This window comes from Cyprinodon variegatus, unplaced genomic scaffold (assembly GCF_000732505.1).
Source record: "Cyprinodon variegatus isolate N-32 unplaced genomic scaffold, C_variegatus-1.0 Scaffold201, whole genome shotgun sequence".
Taxonomy (NCBI): Eukaryota; Metazoa; Chordata; class Actinopteri; order Cyprinodontiformes; family Cyprinodontidae; genus Cyprinodon; species Cyprinodon variegatus.
The window spans coordinates 250,948-271,504 of NW_015150654.1; the positions used below are offsets into that span (position 1 = coordinate 250,948).

At 35.5% G+C, this 20,557-nt stretch overlaps 1 protein-coding gene across 2 annotated transcripts in view; it reads right to left on the bottom strand.

The window, feature by feature from the left end:
• The window catches only part of ntrk3 (neurotrophic tyrosine kinase, receptor, type 3), a 340,701-nt gene that overhangs the window by 189,650 nt on the left and 130,494 nt on the right, over positions 1 to 20,557 (bottom strand). For both annotated transcript variants that reach the window (XM_015379852.1, XM_015379851.1), the window contains exon 4: positions 14,840 to 14,908. In XM_015379852.1, coding sequence (XP_015235338.1) covers positions 14,840 to 14,908 — 69 coding nt within the window. The remainder of the gene's footprint in view (positions 1 to 14,839; positions 14,909 to 20,557) is intronic.

Sequence of the window (20,557 nt, forward strand, 5' to 3'; positions counted from 1 at the left end):
CTTTTGAGGCATAAATGTAAATCAAATCTCACATAATTCAAAATAAAATTGTGGTAATAAATCTATGCCATCTAATGATTAAATACACATAGAGTACTTTTTGGTCTCCATTAACAAATTGCTTTTTAATAACTATCTTTCCATGTTTTCAAATTTATAAAAAGTTATATTTCAATATGTAAGGTAGTATTGTGATAAAACACACATAATGGTGAAATAATGTGTAGAGTAAATCATCATCCAGACATTTCATTCAATGAGACATTCCTGTTGTCGTGAAACTGCAGCTTACATGAAAAGATTTTAATGAGCCTTTAAGAGCTAATAATTCAACAATGTCACTGGCCATTCAAGCACACCCTTCCACAGTAAAAGCTGCAAAGCAGCACATCGCCTATCAGAGCTGTAGTCTCTAGCTCACATACTGACTCCCCCAGCATATATAACATGCAATGAAAATTTTTGCATTTAAGATAAAAAAATATTAACGCTCAAGTAGAAAAGTTTTAGTTGCGACTGATTTACTTACATTAAAAAAATCTTCTTTAAGCAAACGTTTGGCTATCGGATAATTAATCGAATAATAAAAAAATGTTTAACAGATTAATCAATTTGCAAACTAATCATTAGTTGCAGCTCTGCTTCAATTCCCTGATGCATAGGCATCTAATGTAAAGATTCGCCCACACAGTCTGAAAATAAAAAATAAAAAGTTGATGTGTTATAATTTGCACAATGGTGACAGACAATAATCAATAATACTAAGCTACTAGTTTTTTCTTGTAAGTTAATCCATCCATCAAAAGCTCAGTTTTAATTAGTATTCAGTGAACTAGATGTGTTAATATACACATTTTCGTATTGTCAGTGTTTTTTTCTTGTACTGCTCTTACTGTATACATAACACATGTAATACATACTGGTCTATTGGTAGTCTGATTGTTTTTATAGTTACTGTGAAAAGATACAGCTGAGATGTCACATCATTAGATTTTATTCTGACAGCTTTGAGCAGCAGAGTGACGAACAGACATGCAGTTATTCAAAAGTAATGGGTTTAATAAACAGATGCTGCTAGGAGGTGGCAAATGTCTGCTGCTGTTGCTTTCGCTCAACCAAATAATGTTCACTTTCCACTGTTCAGCAGGAGGCTGACAAATTAGAATCTGGGCATGGTTTCTAATCAGTCAGGGTGATTTGTGTTTGAAAATAGGAAGTTTAATCATTCATAAGACATATCAATAAATTCCCCATGTGAACCAGCCAAATATACCGAAATGTGATTTATTTTTTTCATATCATTGTAGAACTGCATTATTGCTTTAGCATACAGCTGGCTTTTCTGTGGTACGACCATTTTCCATCCATTTGTACTTTTGTTTGCTGTCAGTCAATGTCCCTGCAGGCTCCTCCTATGTCTGATTTCTCGCTTTTTTATTTTTATTTCCCAAGACATACTTTTTTTTGGAAGAACCATACTTGATCTGAGATTATCCACACCAAACGCATTCATTGCATTCATAGAGAGAAGCTAGTGATATTCCAATGAAAATTAAAAAGAGAGATCATATCTCTCCCATCCTAACTTCTTTTCATTGACTTCCTGTTAAATGCAGAATAGAATTTAAAATTCTCCTTCTTACATATAAAGCCTTAAATGGCCAAGCTCCATCTGATATCAGAGATCTGATTGTTCCTTATGTCCCAAACAGAGCACTTTGATGTCTATCTGCAGGTTTACTAGTGGTTCCTAGAATTTCCAAATGTAGAATAGGAGGCAGATCTTTTAGTTATCAGGCTCCTCTCCTGTGGAACCAACTACCAGTTTTAGTCTGTGAGGCAGACACCCTGTCTACTTTTAAGGCTAGGCTTAAAACTTTCCTTTTTGATAAAACTTACAGTTAGAGTGGCTCAGGTTATCCTGAGCTATCTCAGGATAACTATGAAAATGACTATGACTATGACTATGAAAATTGAAGATTCACACTGAAGGCATCTAAACTATGAATTAACAATGAATAATATACTTAACAAATAAGTGTGAAAAAAAACTAAAAATATGTCTTATATTGTAGGTTCTTCAAAGTAGCCACTTTTTGCTTTGATTACTGCTTCGCACACTCTTGGCATTCTCATAATGAGCTTCAAGAGGTGTCCAGGCAAGAGCTTGTGGTATGATTTTAAATTAATCTTCATAAGTACAGACAGAGCATCTGCATGGCACCACCATTTTCTAATTGTGATATATGCATTTCATTTTAGTCGAGCAAACGCATGTTTTTTTTTTGGCATTTTAGAGCTGTGACAACCATGCTACATGGGTAGAGACATATCATTTAGAAATATCCAAAGAAATGTGTCGTAGTATGATTTTGCTTCATATCTCATACTTCATATCTCTGATGTTTCGGAAGGCAGCGCATAAGTGATTATAAGTTACTTCATACCAATATATTGTAATGCAAATTTGAAATTAAAGATGTTAGTTTGTATGAACGCCTGTATTACACTATTACACATTTTACAAAGTAGTTTAAGAAAATCTATTTTTTGACACCAGATTATCTAGATCTATCTTGGGAGGAGGTGTTAAGATTTTTTTCTTTTTTCCAGTTCAAATTCATTGTTGCTTTCTGAGTCTTGCTTGAATTATATCCAATGAAACAAAGTATGGTTCTGCCTTAATTGATGAATGAAGCTTTACAGTGTCCATAGTGCTACGTTTCCAATTAAAATACTAGTTAATTTAACATGATACATTTTTCAATCAAAATAAACCCAAAAAAAAAACCTAAAAATAAACAAAATCAAAATAAGTGGATTTTTTCTCTGTGGGGCTGTCAGGATGTCCATAATTGGTCATTGAAGGTCAATACAGGAAAAGATTGCAGCAATACAGTGACTATTGTGCATGAGTCATTTATCATAAATACCTATACAAAGTCCTTGAATCCACTATTACGTTATAAATGTCATTTCTTTAAGCTGTTTTTTCAGTTAAGTTCAATATTTAGTTTTGGATAGAGAATTTAGCAGCAGGGGGCATAAATGTTTGACTTTGCACTGGCTGCTCCATCGAAGATAAAATAGACACCAACAGATTGAAGGGATTCTTTATGCACATTGCCTCAGGTGGGTTGTGCCAGTTACAAAAGAAGAAGCAGATTGTTTATTTTTTTCTGGAGACCAGAAAGAATAAGCTTCCTGGAAAACTGACACTCTGGTTGAATGCTCAATGCTCCTAACTCTGCTACAAGTAATCTCCGGTAATATCACCCTGGAAGCTGCAGCAGCACATTTAGCATTTAGCACCACCCCTCCCACCCCCACCCCTTCATCCCCTGCTGCCGTGCTCTGGCTTTCCCTTGGCAGGGCTGTGCAGCACTCTGCAGTACCTGCAGTTGCTCGGCTAAAGGGCACAGAGACAAAGAGACAGAGGCGATTATCTACGTCTCATCCAGAGGCAGCACACAGCAGTCGTCTATTATAAAGCCACCATGTGATATTGGTGCCTTTCATACAAGCCACAAAAGACTTGAGATTATTGAGATTCTCCTGATAGCTTTGCTATTGTTAGCAATATTAATATATTGCAGTGAGGGTGAAATATCTGTGCAGTGAACCTGAAAAAAACAAAGCAGCTGTTGTGCTCTTGCACTCTGTAAGGCTTGGCAAAGACTACCTGGTAAACCTGAAGTACAAACATGGTATTTCATTATGTAAAATAACTCTTTTTGAATTTTAAGTATTTCCACCATGTTGTTATAATTTGTTAAGAGTCATCATGTTATGGGTTTCACAAATAAAATTAAAGGTTTCCCAACCTAACGTATATTTAAAAGGTGTAAACTTAAAGTGTAGGGTTAATAAAAAAAAAATATATATATATATATATACATATATATATATATATATATATATATACATATACATATATTTTTTAATAATCTTACATTAAAATGTAAAAAAATTCTAAATATATCTATATACATTTTTTTAAATGTACAAGATAAATTTTTAATCCTTAATGACTAGTAAAGCGTCATTCCTTTTTTATGGGATTGGTGACGTATTTCCGCCCTAGGGGGGAAAAATCTTTGCCCACTGACTCTCGTTAAAAGTTATCCATGCGCAGAAACTCCTCTGCAATACAAAGGTATAGGAGAGCTCGGACCGCAGCTCTGATGTGCCGAGCTGTCAGGAAGTGAATTTGCTTGCAACCTCCCGCCGCAACTCAGACGTTTTGCGGTTGATTGACAGGTCGAGTTGAGTCACTGGGGTTGGAGAAGCATTGGAGACAAATGGTGCAAAAAACTTTCTTTTCCAGGACCTGGTTTAGCAAGAAGGCTTGGCTAGCAGCATGTAGTGAGGCTAATACTTTATTCTGCTTTCCCTGCCTCCTTTTTTAAACGTCAGGGTCTGACCCAGCATGTATAAAGACAGCTAGGACTGATTAAAAGCAATTTTCAGAAAAGGCAAAGAAGAATGAACAATTTGGGATTAACATGGAATTTACTAGATGTTTGTTAATTTGCATAATTGCTTATACATAAACACATTGTCAGAAAACAAATAGTTTTTATATATTTGAAAAATATAAAGCTGACTAATAGCTTAACCATTATTAAGCTTGTGTGTGTGTGTAAATATATATATATATATATATATATATATATATATATATATATATATATATATATATTTTTTTTTTTATATATATATATATATTTTTTTTTTTTTTTAAGTTTGCAACAATATTGGACAATGCAAACACAGATTTGCCTTCACAAAGCCTCAGAAGTTCAAGATCTATATAGAAAAAGTAAACCTGCTAATGAAATTATGTTTTCTTTTTATAATTTGTGTTGTTGTTGGCACTTATATAAATATCCTGGTGTGATAACTAGTATATGTTTGATTGGTTTTCACTATAAATCTATTTTGAATGTATAGCCCCCCCTGGAGAAAACTCCACCAGCTGCCACTGGTTGATAGGTACATGTCTTGTAGTTTTTATCCTTGTCTTATACAGAAGTAAGGTTGTCCAAACAAAAAAAATACATCCGAAAAGGCTGCCTTTGGGTTTTTATTTTCACAAATCCAATTTTATAATTCTATAAATGTGTTTGAAAATGATCTATTCAATCTGAAACTTTGACATTCAGGTTTGATCAATTCAAGTAATGCATGTTTTAAAATGAGGAAAATCAACTACAGATTAGATTCTAAGAGGAATAAAAGAAATGAACGCATGGATGTTGCAAATAATCTATCAATTTGAAGATGGTACTTTCTTTGGCACAAAACAGTTGCTATCTTCAGTATCGCAGCTATTAGTCCTGATTTCTCAGTGCCTAAAAGCGATCGATCATTTCTTCTCTCGATAATTTGTTAATATTTTTTATTCTTTACAATGGTGACTATGAAACTATTGAAGTAAATCAATGCATGGATGTAGCTAAGTTTTCTTTACGTGAATCAAGATGAACTTGGGTTTAAAATTTGTGGACAAAAGAAGAATCTTCAAAACCTTTAATTAATACAGCTAGAAACACCGGTTTGGCAATCTGGGTCTAGGGATGAACTCAGATCTGAAACTTCAAAGGCCCATAAAGACAATGACAAAGTTGGCCTTCTATCACCTAAAGTACATCTCGAGGATTGAAAGGACCAATGTCTCAGAAGGACCTTAAAAAACTATTAGAACATTGATTAAATAAGCTCCTTGGTAGAGCTGATTACTGCAATGCCGTCCTCACAGGTTTGCCCAAAGAGTTGATCATAGAGCTGCAGTTGATCCAGATTGCTGTTACCTTGCACACCCAGAACCATTACTTTAAACAGGTTACTTTAAATCAATATCCAAAATTCATTGGTTGTGTCATCTAAATATTATTAGCTAAGTTTCCAGTCTAACTTTTGTTCCATTTTCATAATATTCTTATTTAAAAAAAAATTATCAATGATTTTTATCTTTCTTGATCTATAATCCTGTTAAAAGATTTCATTTGTATGTGATTCTTGCACTATTTTACTACTTTTTTTTTCTTTTTTTCACCACGCTGTTTACATTTAATCACTGCTGCACTTTATGGAATGGAAATGTTCATTTACTGTCTGAAAGCTGTATTAAACAAAATTTAGTTTTGTGTACACTTTGTGTATACAAAGTCTAAAGTCTAAGTTATTTTCTTTTACTATTTGTGATGCCTCTCAGTTGCTACTTTAAAGCTCTTTTCTATTTTTTTATACAGCATTTTGAATTGTGTTGCCACTGATGTGTTACATAACTAAAAGTGCCTTGTGTTGCCTAAACAAAAGTTTAGAAATACACAGTTAAAGCTGTGCAAATCATTCATTGACTTTGATTATTTCAGTACTATTTGGGCATTAGAATCACATTAAAATGCACAGCATAGAGTTATTAAACTTGGACTGAACTATTCTGAGGGCTGCTCGGCGGGGCAGTGGGTGGCCTTGCAGCAAGAAGGTTCTGGGTCCGATTCCCGGCCCGGGGTCTTCCTGCATGGCATTTGCATGTTCTCCCTGAGTATGTGTGGGTTCTCTCTGGGTACGCTGGCTTCACAGTTCAAAAACATGACTGTTAATTAGCTTCTCTAAAGGTGTGAGTGTGTGTGAATCGTTGTTTGTCTTGCCCTGCGATGGAGTGGAGACCTGTTCAGGGTAGACCCTGCCCCTCAACCATTTTTTTGCTGGAGATAAGCACCAGCACCCCTCGCCACCCCAGCTGTAAGAGTGACAGAAAATGGATGGATGGATGGATGGATGGATGGATGGATGGATGGATGGATGGATGGATGAACTATTCTGACAGGTTTGGTTACTCAAAGTTATGGCTACAAATTTAACAGGTTTTTCTCCTATTAGTGGAATTTATTGTTCCACTGCTACCAGCTACCAAAAATGCTTCCAATGGAAATGTAGTGGAGTTCTGAGTGGTTTTGTAACTGAGTGCGTTTAGCTGAAGTATTTTATTTTATAAGGAAGGAAAACTTTTAAAAAATGGGACATACAGGACATAGTATTATTCAATAACACACCTTTATATTTAGAGGACAAAATAGTAGCTTAATCTTTTACATCAGAGGAAGATGGATAGTGATTCATGATACAGACTTTAGCTCGTTCCACTAGATCTGATTAAAGCCCTATAGCTCTGTGATATAGCTTTGGAATAAGAAGCTGAATTTAGATTATCAAAAAAAACATGAAATGCAAAACTGCTGGGAAGTAAAAAAATCCACCTCATTAACTTTTACAAAGCAGTTTTGATTGAGTGAAACATGCTTTATAGCAAGTTAATTATGTGTAAAGTAGAACTTTAAAGCAGAAAAGGCCTTTTACAGCTAAAAACAGGGCCAATCAGCAACGCTTTCATAAAACAGGACATTGTTTAATAACAGTGATTTCAGTTGAAGCTCTGTGCCTTGCACCCATTTCATAATCTCTTTTGGTCTGCATGTCTGGAATGTATTAATTAATGGTTTTTCAACTATAATTAGTATATGAACACAACTTTCTGCCTTTATTTTATTCAGGCCTTATTCAGAAAAATCAGTAGTAATTATGAAGAACATGAATTAACTGGAATGGAGCACAATGAATTCATCACTGAAGAGATGGCTGTTAAAAGCTCAATAAGGACCTGCAGGGTAATTCCAGGCGTACAAATCATTTCACACAAATCACAGGTAACTGTCAGCATCATATTGCTGCTTTTAAATTTGCTCTTTTTATTTGCAGAGATTTTTTTTTTATAAAGAAATGCAATTATAGTCACCTTGCCAAGAGTGAGTGAGATAACACGTTTAAGAGTCACTGTGGTGGCGAAGGGCCATGCTCTCTTTTTGTCTCATAATAAGGAAATTATTTCAGCAGGTTTGATCTTCCCCAATTTGCATAATATCTGTGTGGCTGAGCAGCATGGGTGGATTCTTATCACCTGATACTATATTTTGAGTTATTCTAATAATTAAAGACATTAGCTTCTCACTGAGCATGCTTTATTTGGCCTGATTGAACGAATGGCATTACCTAGCTAATACGGCGCCGAATGAACACACATACGCAGTGAGGAGGGTAATGATGTCAGGGCCATATCGCATACTCTGCCCGTGATGGAGTGACTCATTTCCCATTAGTGGGGCCTGATTCCACATGGTTTCCTTCATGCATAATGCCCAGACGAACGCCTGTGCCGCCACGCCGCTCCGACTGACACCTCTTAACCAAACATACAAAATGGAATAGACATGAAGCCTCGCTGCTCATCGGCATTCAGGCAGCGTCACCCTCGCCCTGCTTTTCATGTAGGACAACAAAGGCACCATTTGTGCACATCTAAAACGTTGCTTCAAGGGACAGGACTGAGTTTCAGAGAAAATCGAGCCCCTTGAGCTTTAGGAGCGATTTGGTTAAGGAGAGATCTCAGTCATTTCAGTCAGTTCCAGATAAAGATGACAGCAATTTCAGTTCAATTAACTGTTGAATTATACAGAACTATTAAAAAGACCATAATATCATACGTTTTTTTTTTTTTTTTAAAACATACATTAAAAAAAGATTAGGACTCCCTGTTATTGAGTTATTTGTAAGAAAATATTAACATGTTGATTTGTCAACCTATTAGGCAAAATATTTAAAAATGTGTTTTTGACTTAGGAAATAAATTACTAGTACTTCATCTTAACTCCTTTGGCTATAAATAGCTTTGGTGAGATATTTTGTGCAGTTGTCTACTAGTCTCTGACATCAGTGTCAGGAAATGCTGTCTCACTCTTCATTTTTAGCTGGAAGATACTTGAGGAATTTATTTTATATACAGCCTATTTGGAATCAGCCAACGGTATCTCTGTGAGAGCAGGAAAATGGCTTTGACTTGGCTTAGAACCTTTCATTTCCTAATAGTTTCCCATCACTTGTGGATTTACTTGACTGTTTCAGATAACTGCTAAGATGCAGGTTTCATTTCAGCTTCAGCTTTTGTGGATAAATAGTCTCACATTTTTCTCTAACACTCTGTGATAGATGGTTTAGTTCATGGGAGGATCTTTTATGGTAAATAACCTTTAAAGTGTCTCCAAATCATTATACTTCCATCTCCATGCTTAGTGGTTGGTATTAGGCTCTTTTTTTGGAATTCTACATTTAGTTTATTAGAACCATGTCGTGATGTCCAGATGCAGAAGTGAATAGCTAAACGTTACACTGAATTGGTTGTATTACTTGAGCCAATAAAGAAAACATGGTTTCATTGCACTGTAGTTTATTCATAATTACTTTAGTATCACTAGTGGAGTAAAATGTACGACTTATCTAACCCCTTATAATTTTTTGTTTGTTTGTTTATTTTGGGGTTTTTTTCTCCAAAAAATTAAAACAAGCAAAAAACTTAATTAGATACACATTTCTTTATCTATATTTGAAATGTTTTTTACTTTTTTTTATTTTGTTTTTGTTATTCTGTCCAATAAAACCTTCTGTGAAATTTTTCTAGGTCAGGTGAATACAGTATAAACTACAGTACTCAGTACATTTTAAGACTGGAAGAATTTTCTTTTTAAATATAAATGACCTACTGAAAGTTTTTTTTTTTTTTGTTCTATATAGCTTTATATTTTAAAGTGAAAATACTTTAAAATGTTTGTTTAATCATTAACAATTTACCTTTTTTCTTTTAGTTATTACATATGTTTTCCTTTCTCTTTTTTATTTTAATTTTATAATGCCAGAATTATCATATTCTTTGACTGTCTGGATGAATCATTTCAACAAAACAAATCAGATGTCATGACCTACTGCTCTGTATTTAAGTGATCTTTAGTTCAGATACCTTTTACTCGAGTAACTTTTCATCTAACAAATTTTCCCTTGTTTTTCAACAGATATATATTTTTGTACTGTTTTAATTTTAGAGTATGTTGTGGTTTCCTTTCAGTGTAAATCTGCATAAATTACTTATTCTGGCAGCTGTTTCCATCAGCCTCCCTTTTTTACTGTTAGATATTTATTTACTGTGTGGGATTAATTTATTCAGGGTAAACTTAGATCCCTTTAAGGATGTTGTCATCTTCTTTGAGAAGACATAACACAACCAGTTTAAACTGAAACCATCGTTGTTCACTCTAAATTCAAATGTTTATATACACCAAAGTTTAGGAATCAAAGTTAAATTATGTTAATATGTGATTTTAGTCATTTAAGTGTTAACAAATCAGCCAGTGTAATCATTTATTTATTCTTTTTTCTTTTTAAGGTTTTACTTTGAATTCAAAATGTAATTTTTAGTTTTTAAAGGTTTTTTTTTTTTTTTTTTTTTTTTTTTTTTTATATATATATATGACTTGCTTTTTGAGGTTGTTTAACAGTATCCAGTATGTTCATGATTCCACATTTTTATCCCAAATTATCTCTCTGGGGGGAAGACAGGGAATTATTAAATAATTTAACATCAAGATTAGAGACAGCAAAAAGGTTCACAGGAAGAAAGTGAAAGCAAGGCCCAGCTGAACTAAATAATGAATGTTTGGTCAGGGATAAAGGCGATCACAGGCTTTAAGCGAAAGTAGTATCAGATAGATGGAAGTCTAGAAAAAGCCAATAACTTAACCCAGTGTTCAATTAGTTCAGCTTAAGAAGAAGCTCAGCATCCTCTTTTCCTGCCCCAAGCCAACAGACATTCATCCCCTTTCCTGTCACGTCTCAGATGGTTCGTCTTCTGCCTCACTTATGGTTCCTGCTGCTTCTTCATTATTGTCTTCAGCCAAATCAGGTTATGCTTGGGCTCCGTTTGTCCCCCCATCTGTATGTTTTAAGACTGAAGCTAAAGAAGCAGCCTGAGAGGCTAAACCAGAACCAGGCTGTTGGTCCAGAGAATATCATTCTCAGAGACCGGAAGAGCTCCCTTTAGGCCCATTTACTCTACCCTTGTAAGACCATACAGAGAACGGGTCAAGCAGGGTAATCGAGATAAGTGTTGAGTGTAAATGGAAAATAACTGAACTGGACCATGTCAGACACAACCGAACCGCGCTAAATCTAGTACCAGTTCAGCACAGGGCTCGTCATGGTTAATCTGTGGCTTGGTTCTCTGATAACAAAGAGCGAATGAGCAGACCGCGTCATCTCCTATTTACAGTCATTTGACTCATTTCATGGGTTTTCCAGCATTTCTGGCTTTGCAATTCCCAGATCTCTACACCTGTTTACAACAGAAACTTCTTCTCTGTCTATGGACAATAAATGGCATCAAAAGAGCGTGGTGTGACCAGGGATGATGCAGAGACAGAGGCTCTAGTTGAAATGTGGGCAGAGGACGCTATCTAGGCACATAAGTTCCTGAATGTTATGGGTGGCGCCATTTTTGTTTGATTAATTGAGAACTGTAGTATCATGGACCGCTGATAGGAGGCAAGGAACCGTGCTAGCATGATGTTTAAATGGTCATAAGAACCAAGCTCTGCATTGTTAACTGATCCAAGCTCGGTCCGAACTCGGCACAGATTGGTTTCAGAGAGGGAGTGGAAATGGGGAATTTCACTCTGTATTAATTTGAATTCTCATAAAATTCAGAAAGGTGTCATCAGTTATCTGGTATACCATAGTTGGAGAAGAAACAAGCTGGTGTATGACTTTGTGTGGGATTTTTTTTTTCATATTCAATGTAAAAGTAAACAAAGAACATGATTGTAGATCTCAAAAGAAGTAGGACTAGAGACAAAAAATGTACATATCAAAAAAAGTATACTATCAAAGGGGAGAAGTGAAGGTTCTGGAGGAGTGAAAACAGATTGGTATCAAGCTGGACAAAAGTCTGGATTACAGACAGCAGAGTAAAGTTGTTTACAAGAAAAGTATATCCTATTCGTTGCTGCAGATCTCCCATAAGACTCTTGTGGAAACTGAAACTCTTCTGCCCTAATCTTTAATGGTAACACCATCAGACCCAATGACTTAAAGGAGATGAACATGCCTATGAGGAAAGCTGGATCTTTGATTGAGATGGCCTTGGAGTCTCTGCAGATGAATGACATAAAGGATGACCCTAGGCAGCTTCTTCATAGGAAGAAACTACAAGCAAGTTTCTTCAGTGACGTTCCTATTCTGTTATACTCTAAAACAGATGACTAGCCAATCATATACTAACAGACATGTAATTTTTGCAAGTATATTTTAAGAAACTTAAAATATACTTGGTAACTCAAAACAATTTGAGTTACCAAGAATAAAGTAAAACATTACAAAATCCTATTAAAACATTTTGATGACTGTAATAAATTTGTACATAATTTTTTTCTTATCTCAATAAATATACATTGCCTGATTTGTATGTAATTTGGCAAACAACTAGGCCATGATGGAAGTCTGTATTTATCCATTTATCTGATGGTAATGATGATGAATCTGATGGTGATCCTGCACTACTGGGCACAGTTGGTAAGAAAGAAATATGAGTGTATGGATGTCAGAAGTCAGTCTAAAATATATATTGGAGGTTACCAAACAAACAGGATGCATATTAAATTGTTGACAGCAGTACTAGCATTTGGTATAGGGTGTATTTGGTATATCGGGTTTGTGACATTTAGTTTGAAATGGTGTGTTTAAGCAATGGATGGATGGATGGATGGATGGATGGATGGATGGATGGATGGATGGATGGATTGATGGATGGTCAGTCTTAGTCTCTTTCTTTTCCAAAGCTGACATCTTAATTTTCAAAAGCAGTAAAGTTTCACACATCAATGTCATTGTCATTTTTCTTTTCCATACATTGTGATTCATAATTTGGTTTAGATGCTTTGTATTTGACGTCACTCTTTGAAAAGAAGTATCAGTCAAAATCGATACAACGGACAGTCAAACATATGGAGATCCACAAAAAGCCCTGGCAAAACCCCAGAGGGTATGAACAAATGATGAAATTTATGTCACAATCTTGGTGGTTGAACAAATAGTAGAGAGAGAGAGACTAACGGGTGTCTGATGTGATGTCTGTGTCTAGTGACCTTTGCTCACAAATTTGACTGACTGCCAGTCCCTCCAGTTCATAACGTTGTCACCATTTCACCCTTTGGGGCTCGTTTTAGATTGCCAGATCCTTACAAATTAAATCATTTACTCATTTTAACTGTGTCTGTGTACCGAATTTGTCAACATGACACCATAGCATAGAGGTGTGATTGTAGTCTGAGTGGAGAAATTGCAACATGACAATTTCAGTTCATCCTGATTACCAAGGGTTCAAAATTCATCCAGCTATCATTTTTTTAATAGAAATTGGATTACAGACTTCTAGACTATATTTGGTATGTACTTTGTTTGAAAGTATACCAACCATCTGGTAATTAGATGTTATGCTCTATCTACACAAGAGGTTAGATAATTGTCACCTGAAATGAACAGAAAGCAAATCATGCATCCATTTTCCAACATCCAGCGTAACTAGGTGTTCAAAGCTTCTGCATTTTGTAGATTGTAGAAAACTAATATTAATATTGAGTCACTGTTGAAAAGAAATTGAGCAGCAGTTTTATTGATTTTCCAGTAGCAATATTTATAAATGTCCCCCTGTCCTGCAAATATGCCACAGTCAAGCTTATGCTGGTCAAACATGTCCATTGTGAAAAACACAGTAAGGTAGGCTATTACTCTTCCTAAAGCCACTGAAACAAAATTCAATTTTAGGTATAATTTTAACAGGAACAACCACAAAAAACTACTACACAATATAGAAAGTATTCAGAGCCCGGAATACCTGAGCATTAGCAAATTTGAGAATGCAACATCCTACGGTTTGCAGCAAATGATTCCTCCACCTCACACCATGCATTATTTAGAAATGGAACCATGGTTCAGTTAACACCACAGGACTACAGAGGGAAAGGCAGATGACAAACAACAGAAAAGTGGAGCTTATTGGGTGGGAAGAAAACATAAGAGCAGAATTTGTTATGTTCTTGAGAGAAAAGAAGAAATTTATGGCCCACTAACAAGCGCTGTGAAGAAGACAGCAGCCCATCTGCCTCTGATGACAGCCCATTGAGAGGCAACACTTGTGCAGCTCTGGTGTAGGGTTTGCTGTAAGCCTCTTTGTATGCAAAATGAATAAGAAGAGTTGTTCGTTTGGGTTAAGAACCCAGAGATAAGTTAAAAGCTTAATGACAAAATATGTAACCATGGCATTCATCTGAGCGGGGCTTCTTAACTCTTCCACTACTTGTAGCTACAAGAGAGCTGGAGATAAGCATTGTGCCAATGCTCTCAGCGGATCTGCCCTGCTTCTACCTCTGAAAATAGCACTATAAGGAGGTCTTCTTGAAATAGTCTCATATCACATCCAGATACCTCACTTTTATGTACCACAGGGCCAATACAGAGAGCACCAGAAGAGGTTCAAATAATGGACAACACCAGCAGGCATAATGATGTTTGCATTACACGCAGGTCACCATAACGATGTTTATTTCCCCATTGGGTGTCAAAGCAAACTCGTTTCATATACACAACGATCCCTAAAATATTCATAACAAACAAGAAAATGGGGTCAGATGGCCTCCCCCTTTTCATCTATTTCATTTTTCTTTTAAACAAATTTATTACATCCTCTAATGACTTATAGGATCACAATGATGCCTATAAGGTTTGGTCTTTCAGATGTGCTCAGACAAATTGAAGGTTGTGTACGACAAACGCAGGAATTATAATAGTATGCAGCCAAGACAATTTGTATAGAGGCTGATAGTGTGCTGAGGACAATGATAGAGTGCCGTAATAAAATACAAACAAAAGCCAGTAAGACAGATGAGAGAAGACTTACAGCTCAGAGAGTTGGAGGTGCTGGAAGAGCTGCCATGATAAGGTGGTTAGAGGATTCTTCGACAGGTTTCTGTGGAGAAAAATGAAAAGAAAAAGAAACCATTTAATTAATTTGTACATAATGTTGCATGTTTACCATCCATCAACAATGGATTAATATCCAGTTTGTAAATCAACATGGTATTCCTTAAAGTTTATTTTTCTTTTACAGTAAAAGTAACTTAAAGGCAAAAATATTTCAAAGTAAAATTACAAACAAATGAGAAATCTTTAACTTTTTCACGTCAGCATTAAATCACCAGCATAATTTTCACCAGTGTAATTTTAAATTTAGATATTCATGCTACAGGTTGGTTGACACTATCAAACTAAATACAAATGTGAAATACAAAACTGAAAAGTGAAACAATTATTTAGTTTTTCACAACAAAATACCTGAAGAGGTCAGGTTGGGTTTATATCTTGTCCTTTTAAGTTAACTTTTTGTGTGGTCTACATTCTGCTCTATATTTCTTTATATAAAACAGCTTCAGTTATATCGGACTGCATATACAGTTTCTGTGAATACTAGTTTTTTTTTAGCTATCTCTATAGTTATGCTGCTATAGCCTTAGACTTCTGGAGGACATAGGGACCCCTTTCTCATCATTGTACTTCATTCTATCTCTATTCTCCCACTCTGCAGTATTTGTTAGTTCAATCTCTAATGTTATGCTCTCTCTGCTTTTTCTTATAGTAGCTCCGCCTAGTCTGTTCCTGTTTGGCTGTGACTCCATCCTGGGGAGAAATATCTGCTGTGCTGCTTCCATCAACACCTTTGGTTATAGATGTTGGAGACTGGCCTGTTTTTCAGTGTGGTCCTGTTTCTCTGACTGTGACTAACTGGATGTGCTCTCTTTCATACTTTGACATGGGAGCTGGCTCGGAGCTCGTCTGCCTGGAAGTGTGTTTCCTGGATGGGGCCGCCTTTTACAGTTGATTTTAGTATCTCTGCTTCTTTCTCCTTGAACCTCAGTCGGAGCAGATGGCCGCTCACACTGAGCCTGGTTCAGTTTTTTTGCTGTTAAAAGGGAGTTTTTCCTCTCCACTGTCATTACAAGCATGCTTACTGTAGTGTGAGGGAGCGCTTTCGAGTCAAATGAGTCGACGCAATCAATTGGTCTTCCTTAGATAGAAAACTTTGAATCAATCTGACTGTATGACCTGGTGAACTGTAAAGTCCTTGAGATGAAATGTCACGTGAACCAGTCTATCAAATTATTATTCTTTGCTCTTATTCAAGAGTTTCAAAGACTGATGTCCATTAGTTAGTGGATTCCCCATATTCATATCACTGAATTACCTCTTTTAAATGCATCTAAGTTCTTCAGAGTAAAGACCTAATCATCTGATTCATGCCTGCTATTGTAAGTTCTCAAAGTTCCAGCACCCTGAGGACTGCAGTTTGACACCTGTGTTATACAAAACATTTTACTTTAGCTTGGACTTTATATTTATGTTCTGCGGGAGGTAAAACCTAACAAATGTCGGTATCCAGAATTTAGATGCATTTAAGTACCTATACTTTAAGATCGGACTGGCTCCCCGATCTTTGGAGAAAAGCATCTTCACAGCATGAGGCTGCTTCTATTACATTTAACCTTGGAAATAAAGTATATTGTGCAGTATAAATGTCTTCCTCCAAAGAAAACTTGATTCTTTGGAGGAAAACATGGACAACTTTGACCAGAGCAGCTTCTGTTACTTTTTTGCTAAATAGCTTCTGTCAAATAGGATTTTTGTTCTTTTTATCTAGCAGTGGTTTAATATTTTGCATTCTTCCATGAAGGCTTTATTAGTATAATAAAAAAGTGATGGTTGTTAACATCTCCCCCCCCCCCACCTGAGCTGTGGCCCTCTGCTGCTACTCTGGATTTTGGAGGTTTCCATTGTCCTGTTGTTGATCACATTTGTGCACAATGATATTGTTGTTGTCTTTGTCTTCATGATGCTGTTTTATCACTAATCTTCTCTAACAAACCTATGCGGGCTTTTTAGAAACTCTATACTTGAAACTGAAATGACACACTGATGGGTTGGTTGCGCTGGATTCAAGTTATGAGTAAAAGGGAAATTTTATTATATATATATATATAGTATATAGTATATATTCTTAATGATGCATAATATTAAATGCACCAAAAAAAAAAGTAACTACTATGTTTTTCCAGCAAGATATAATCCAAACAAAATACAAAACATCTTGTGGCTGGAATGTGAAAAACCTTTAAAATATAAAGTTGCATGTATACTTCAGTTCCTTCAAAATTGGACCTAATAAAGTGGCCGGTGAGTGTATGTTAATATGATAGAATGCAGGTTATAATACAGTACTAGTCACATTCATTCATCCCAAAATATGAGGGAAAAAGTATCAAGATCAATTCTTCTCTTATTATAGTTTTATCGCACACGATATCACAACACACATATACAGCTTACAGGAAGGAATTTAGGTCTGCATATTTGAGGCAAAAAATAAATTATTTTTTCAACAATACCTGTGTTGCACATTTTTTTTGGAATACAAAATACATAAAGGCCCTTAGTTTCTGCTTCAATTTTATCAAATATCACAGTTGCTAATTAACTTCTAATTATTAATTCATTCATTTCTGTTTCTTTACTTTTGAAGATATTAAGCTTGACAAGGAATATTTATATTGCTACAATACACACTGAGTAGAGTGGAAAAGGAGGTAAAACAATATCCTAACCAGAAAGAGAACTGAAGCATAGAATTGCATCTTTATGGTCATCAAGTTGTTGAAATGAACACAAGATGTAAACCAGTGGTCTGAAAATATAATAAAAAAAGACTACCACTGCAAATATAAACATGTGAATTATTCTTAGCCATTATGAGAATAAAAAAAAAACAACAAAAAAACCAAATAAGACATTTTGTCAGATGATATTAAAATGGATAGTTTCAGTAGTAAGCAGATAAACAGGAAACTCATGCTGAGTAAGTATGGTGGACAATCTGTGATGCTGTAGGCATTTTTTATTAAAAATTTAGACAAGGGTTGTCCAAAGTAATTCCTCAAGAGTCCTGCAGGTTTCAGAGTTTCCCTGCTTAAAGACACCTGATGCAAATTACTCCAGTTCAGCAAAAGCCTGCTAATCAGTTATAAATAAAATCAGTTGGGCTGAAGCAAGGAAACCTCTAACTCATTCAGGACACAGGCTCTAAAGGATCGCCTTTACATCTCTATACATAAACATCGACTGGTTACTGCTGTCTATTTCTTAAAAAAAAAAAAAATATTCTCCATAAATCAACTCAAACTTCTTGCTACGGTGATTTCAGGCTCTGGGCATGAATCCCATAAAAAAACTGTGAACTGAGCTGAAGCAGTTCACAGCATAAAGGAGAACACAGAACTCTGAAGGATTTAGAGACTGTTTAAAGTGTAATAGTCAAGGATTCCTTTCTGTATGCCCCAACCCTGTGAAATCTTTTCAATGACTTTATGCTATGCTATTGCTAAAACACAGTTGTAGAAACTATAAAAAACATAGAGGAAACTAAAATCATACTTCTGAAGAGTTTTATTTAAACAATTATTTCTGTACACATGTTGTCACCTTAACAAATACCTGTTCTTAAATTGCAGGTTGAAATCTTAAATTTTAATTAAGGAAGTATGTCACAAATCTTTACTAAACTGCATGGACATAATTTGGTGGTGCTGGAGGGGCTTAAACAAAGTTAAGCTACAGTACACCTTTAAATCATCGAGCACTAGGACCTAGCAGAAAACCGCAGCTAAACATGAAGCTGAAGCCCACTGCCCTGAGTTTTGACCACCCACAAAATTGCCAGTGATTGGCTGTCATTCCTAAGATGCTCGCTTTACAAACATCTGAGGCGGCACGGAATTAAGGTCTGTCAGTGGTTGGTTTCAGGGCTGACAAAAGTTGAGGAAACAAACAGAAGATCTACTCAAAAACACACTGAACTTATATATGAGTTATATAAAAAAATACTTGGGTCCCCCCACTACCGAAATCAAATTTCATCCATGCTAGGGGGTCAAATTAAATGTACTGACAATTTATTGTTTAAATCTGAGTCCATCTTGTGACCTTCAAAGCTGTTTTTAAATTATAAAAAAGAAAACTCAGAAATACGATTATACTTGGCATTTAAGCAAATTTGTCTGAAAATCATTAGTTCTTTAAATTTCTAATTAATAGAAATACTGAATCAAATGAATCACAATCTGAGTTTTCAAGCCTGCATTACTGGCTGAAAAAAGTAGGTCTATCTCAGAGAGCTTCAGGGCCTATTCAACTCAATAAAAGAAAGTTGACTGCTTTCAACTCAAATAACTCAATTGACTTAAGGATCCCTCTGGCTCAGGAAACCTCTGAATTCAATAGCAAATACCCTGAGAGGGGATTTGACCAGAACCTTGAATCAGACATGCATAAATACTCTTGTTAAATGATAAAGCATTTCTTTGAGAGTGCTGCAATGGCCTTAAACGACAGAACTAGTGGGTATGTAAATATATTAGGGCTACAGAATGTGCAGTGTTGAATACAAGAGTAATATCGATTCTTCATAGGTTTACTGTGCTATTGGTAGCATTGCTGTTAACTCAATTCTCTAACTTCCATCCAGTCAAAATAACAGCATACAACATGTTTATGAACAAAAAACTTTAACCTAAAATTACATGTCAGCAACAGAAAACAAGATACAATAAAAAGGGTTTAATTTGAGAAATTTTTAATTCGACAAAGACAAATTTAAAACAATTTAAGAAAATTGTCCAATTATCTCCAATTGTAGCTAAATGTGTTATTTCCTTTATAAATAGTCCACGTAGGTTAATTTGTATGGGAGACCTATTAGTGTCTCTTATACCAGATGTGTTGCCATAGCAACAGGGAGTTAAGGATGTTGCAGGTCTGCATTTTTCTCTGTATCACATATACAATCTCAGGTGCAAATGTACAGAGTTGTAGAAAAACAAAATATATCCAATCTGATAGATGTGGGTGTGTTTGTTTCCATATGAGAACGTGTGTTGCTGTCTTAAATTGGATGCTGTCTAACAGGGAGGATCTGAGAGAAATATTTAAAGAGGATGCATAAAACTTCACCTTGTGAAGACAATCCCTGGCCTCAAAAGGACCGTGTTATCCACAGAGAATATATTACAGGACGAAAAGAGCAAGAGAGAGAGGAAAGTGGGCGAGCTCATTAGCTGATGGAGAGCTGGGCCGCTCAACACTTGCGTCAAACCAAACACCCTTAAATACACACTCAATCAGACTAGATGTTTTGAAATAGGCACATGTCAAGTGACATGAAAATATGCATGTTAAATAACACACCTCAGATTATTTATGAACTAGAAGAAGACGTACAAATATAGCAGGTTTCTGTTACACTCACATCATACCCATGGACATGCTTGGGTCGTTAACTGTCATGACTGCACCGTAAAATGACACAAAAACTGGATGAGCATTTAGGAAGAAAAAAAAGGATGTAAAAACAAATAGGACAGTTTAATTAAAGGTGCAACGGTACTATTAGAGGATGTTAACATTGGCATAATTTTTTCATTGAATCACTGGTTATTAATGCTATAAATAATCAGAAACTTATTTATATGTTATTAGACATACATACATATATATATATATATATATATATATA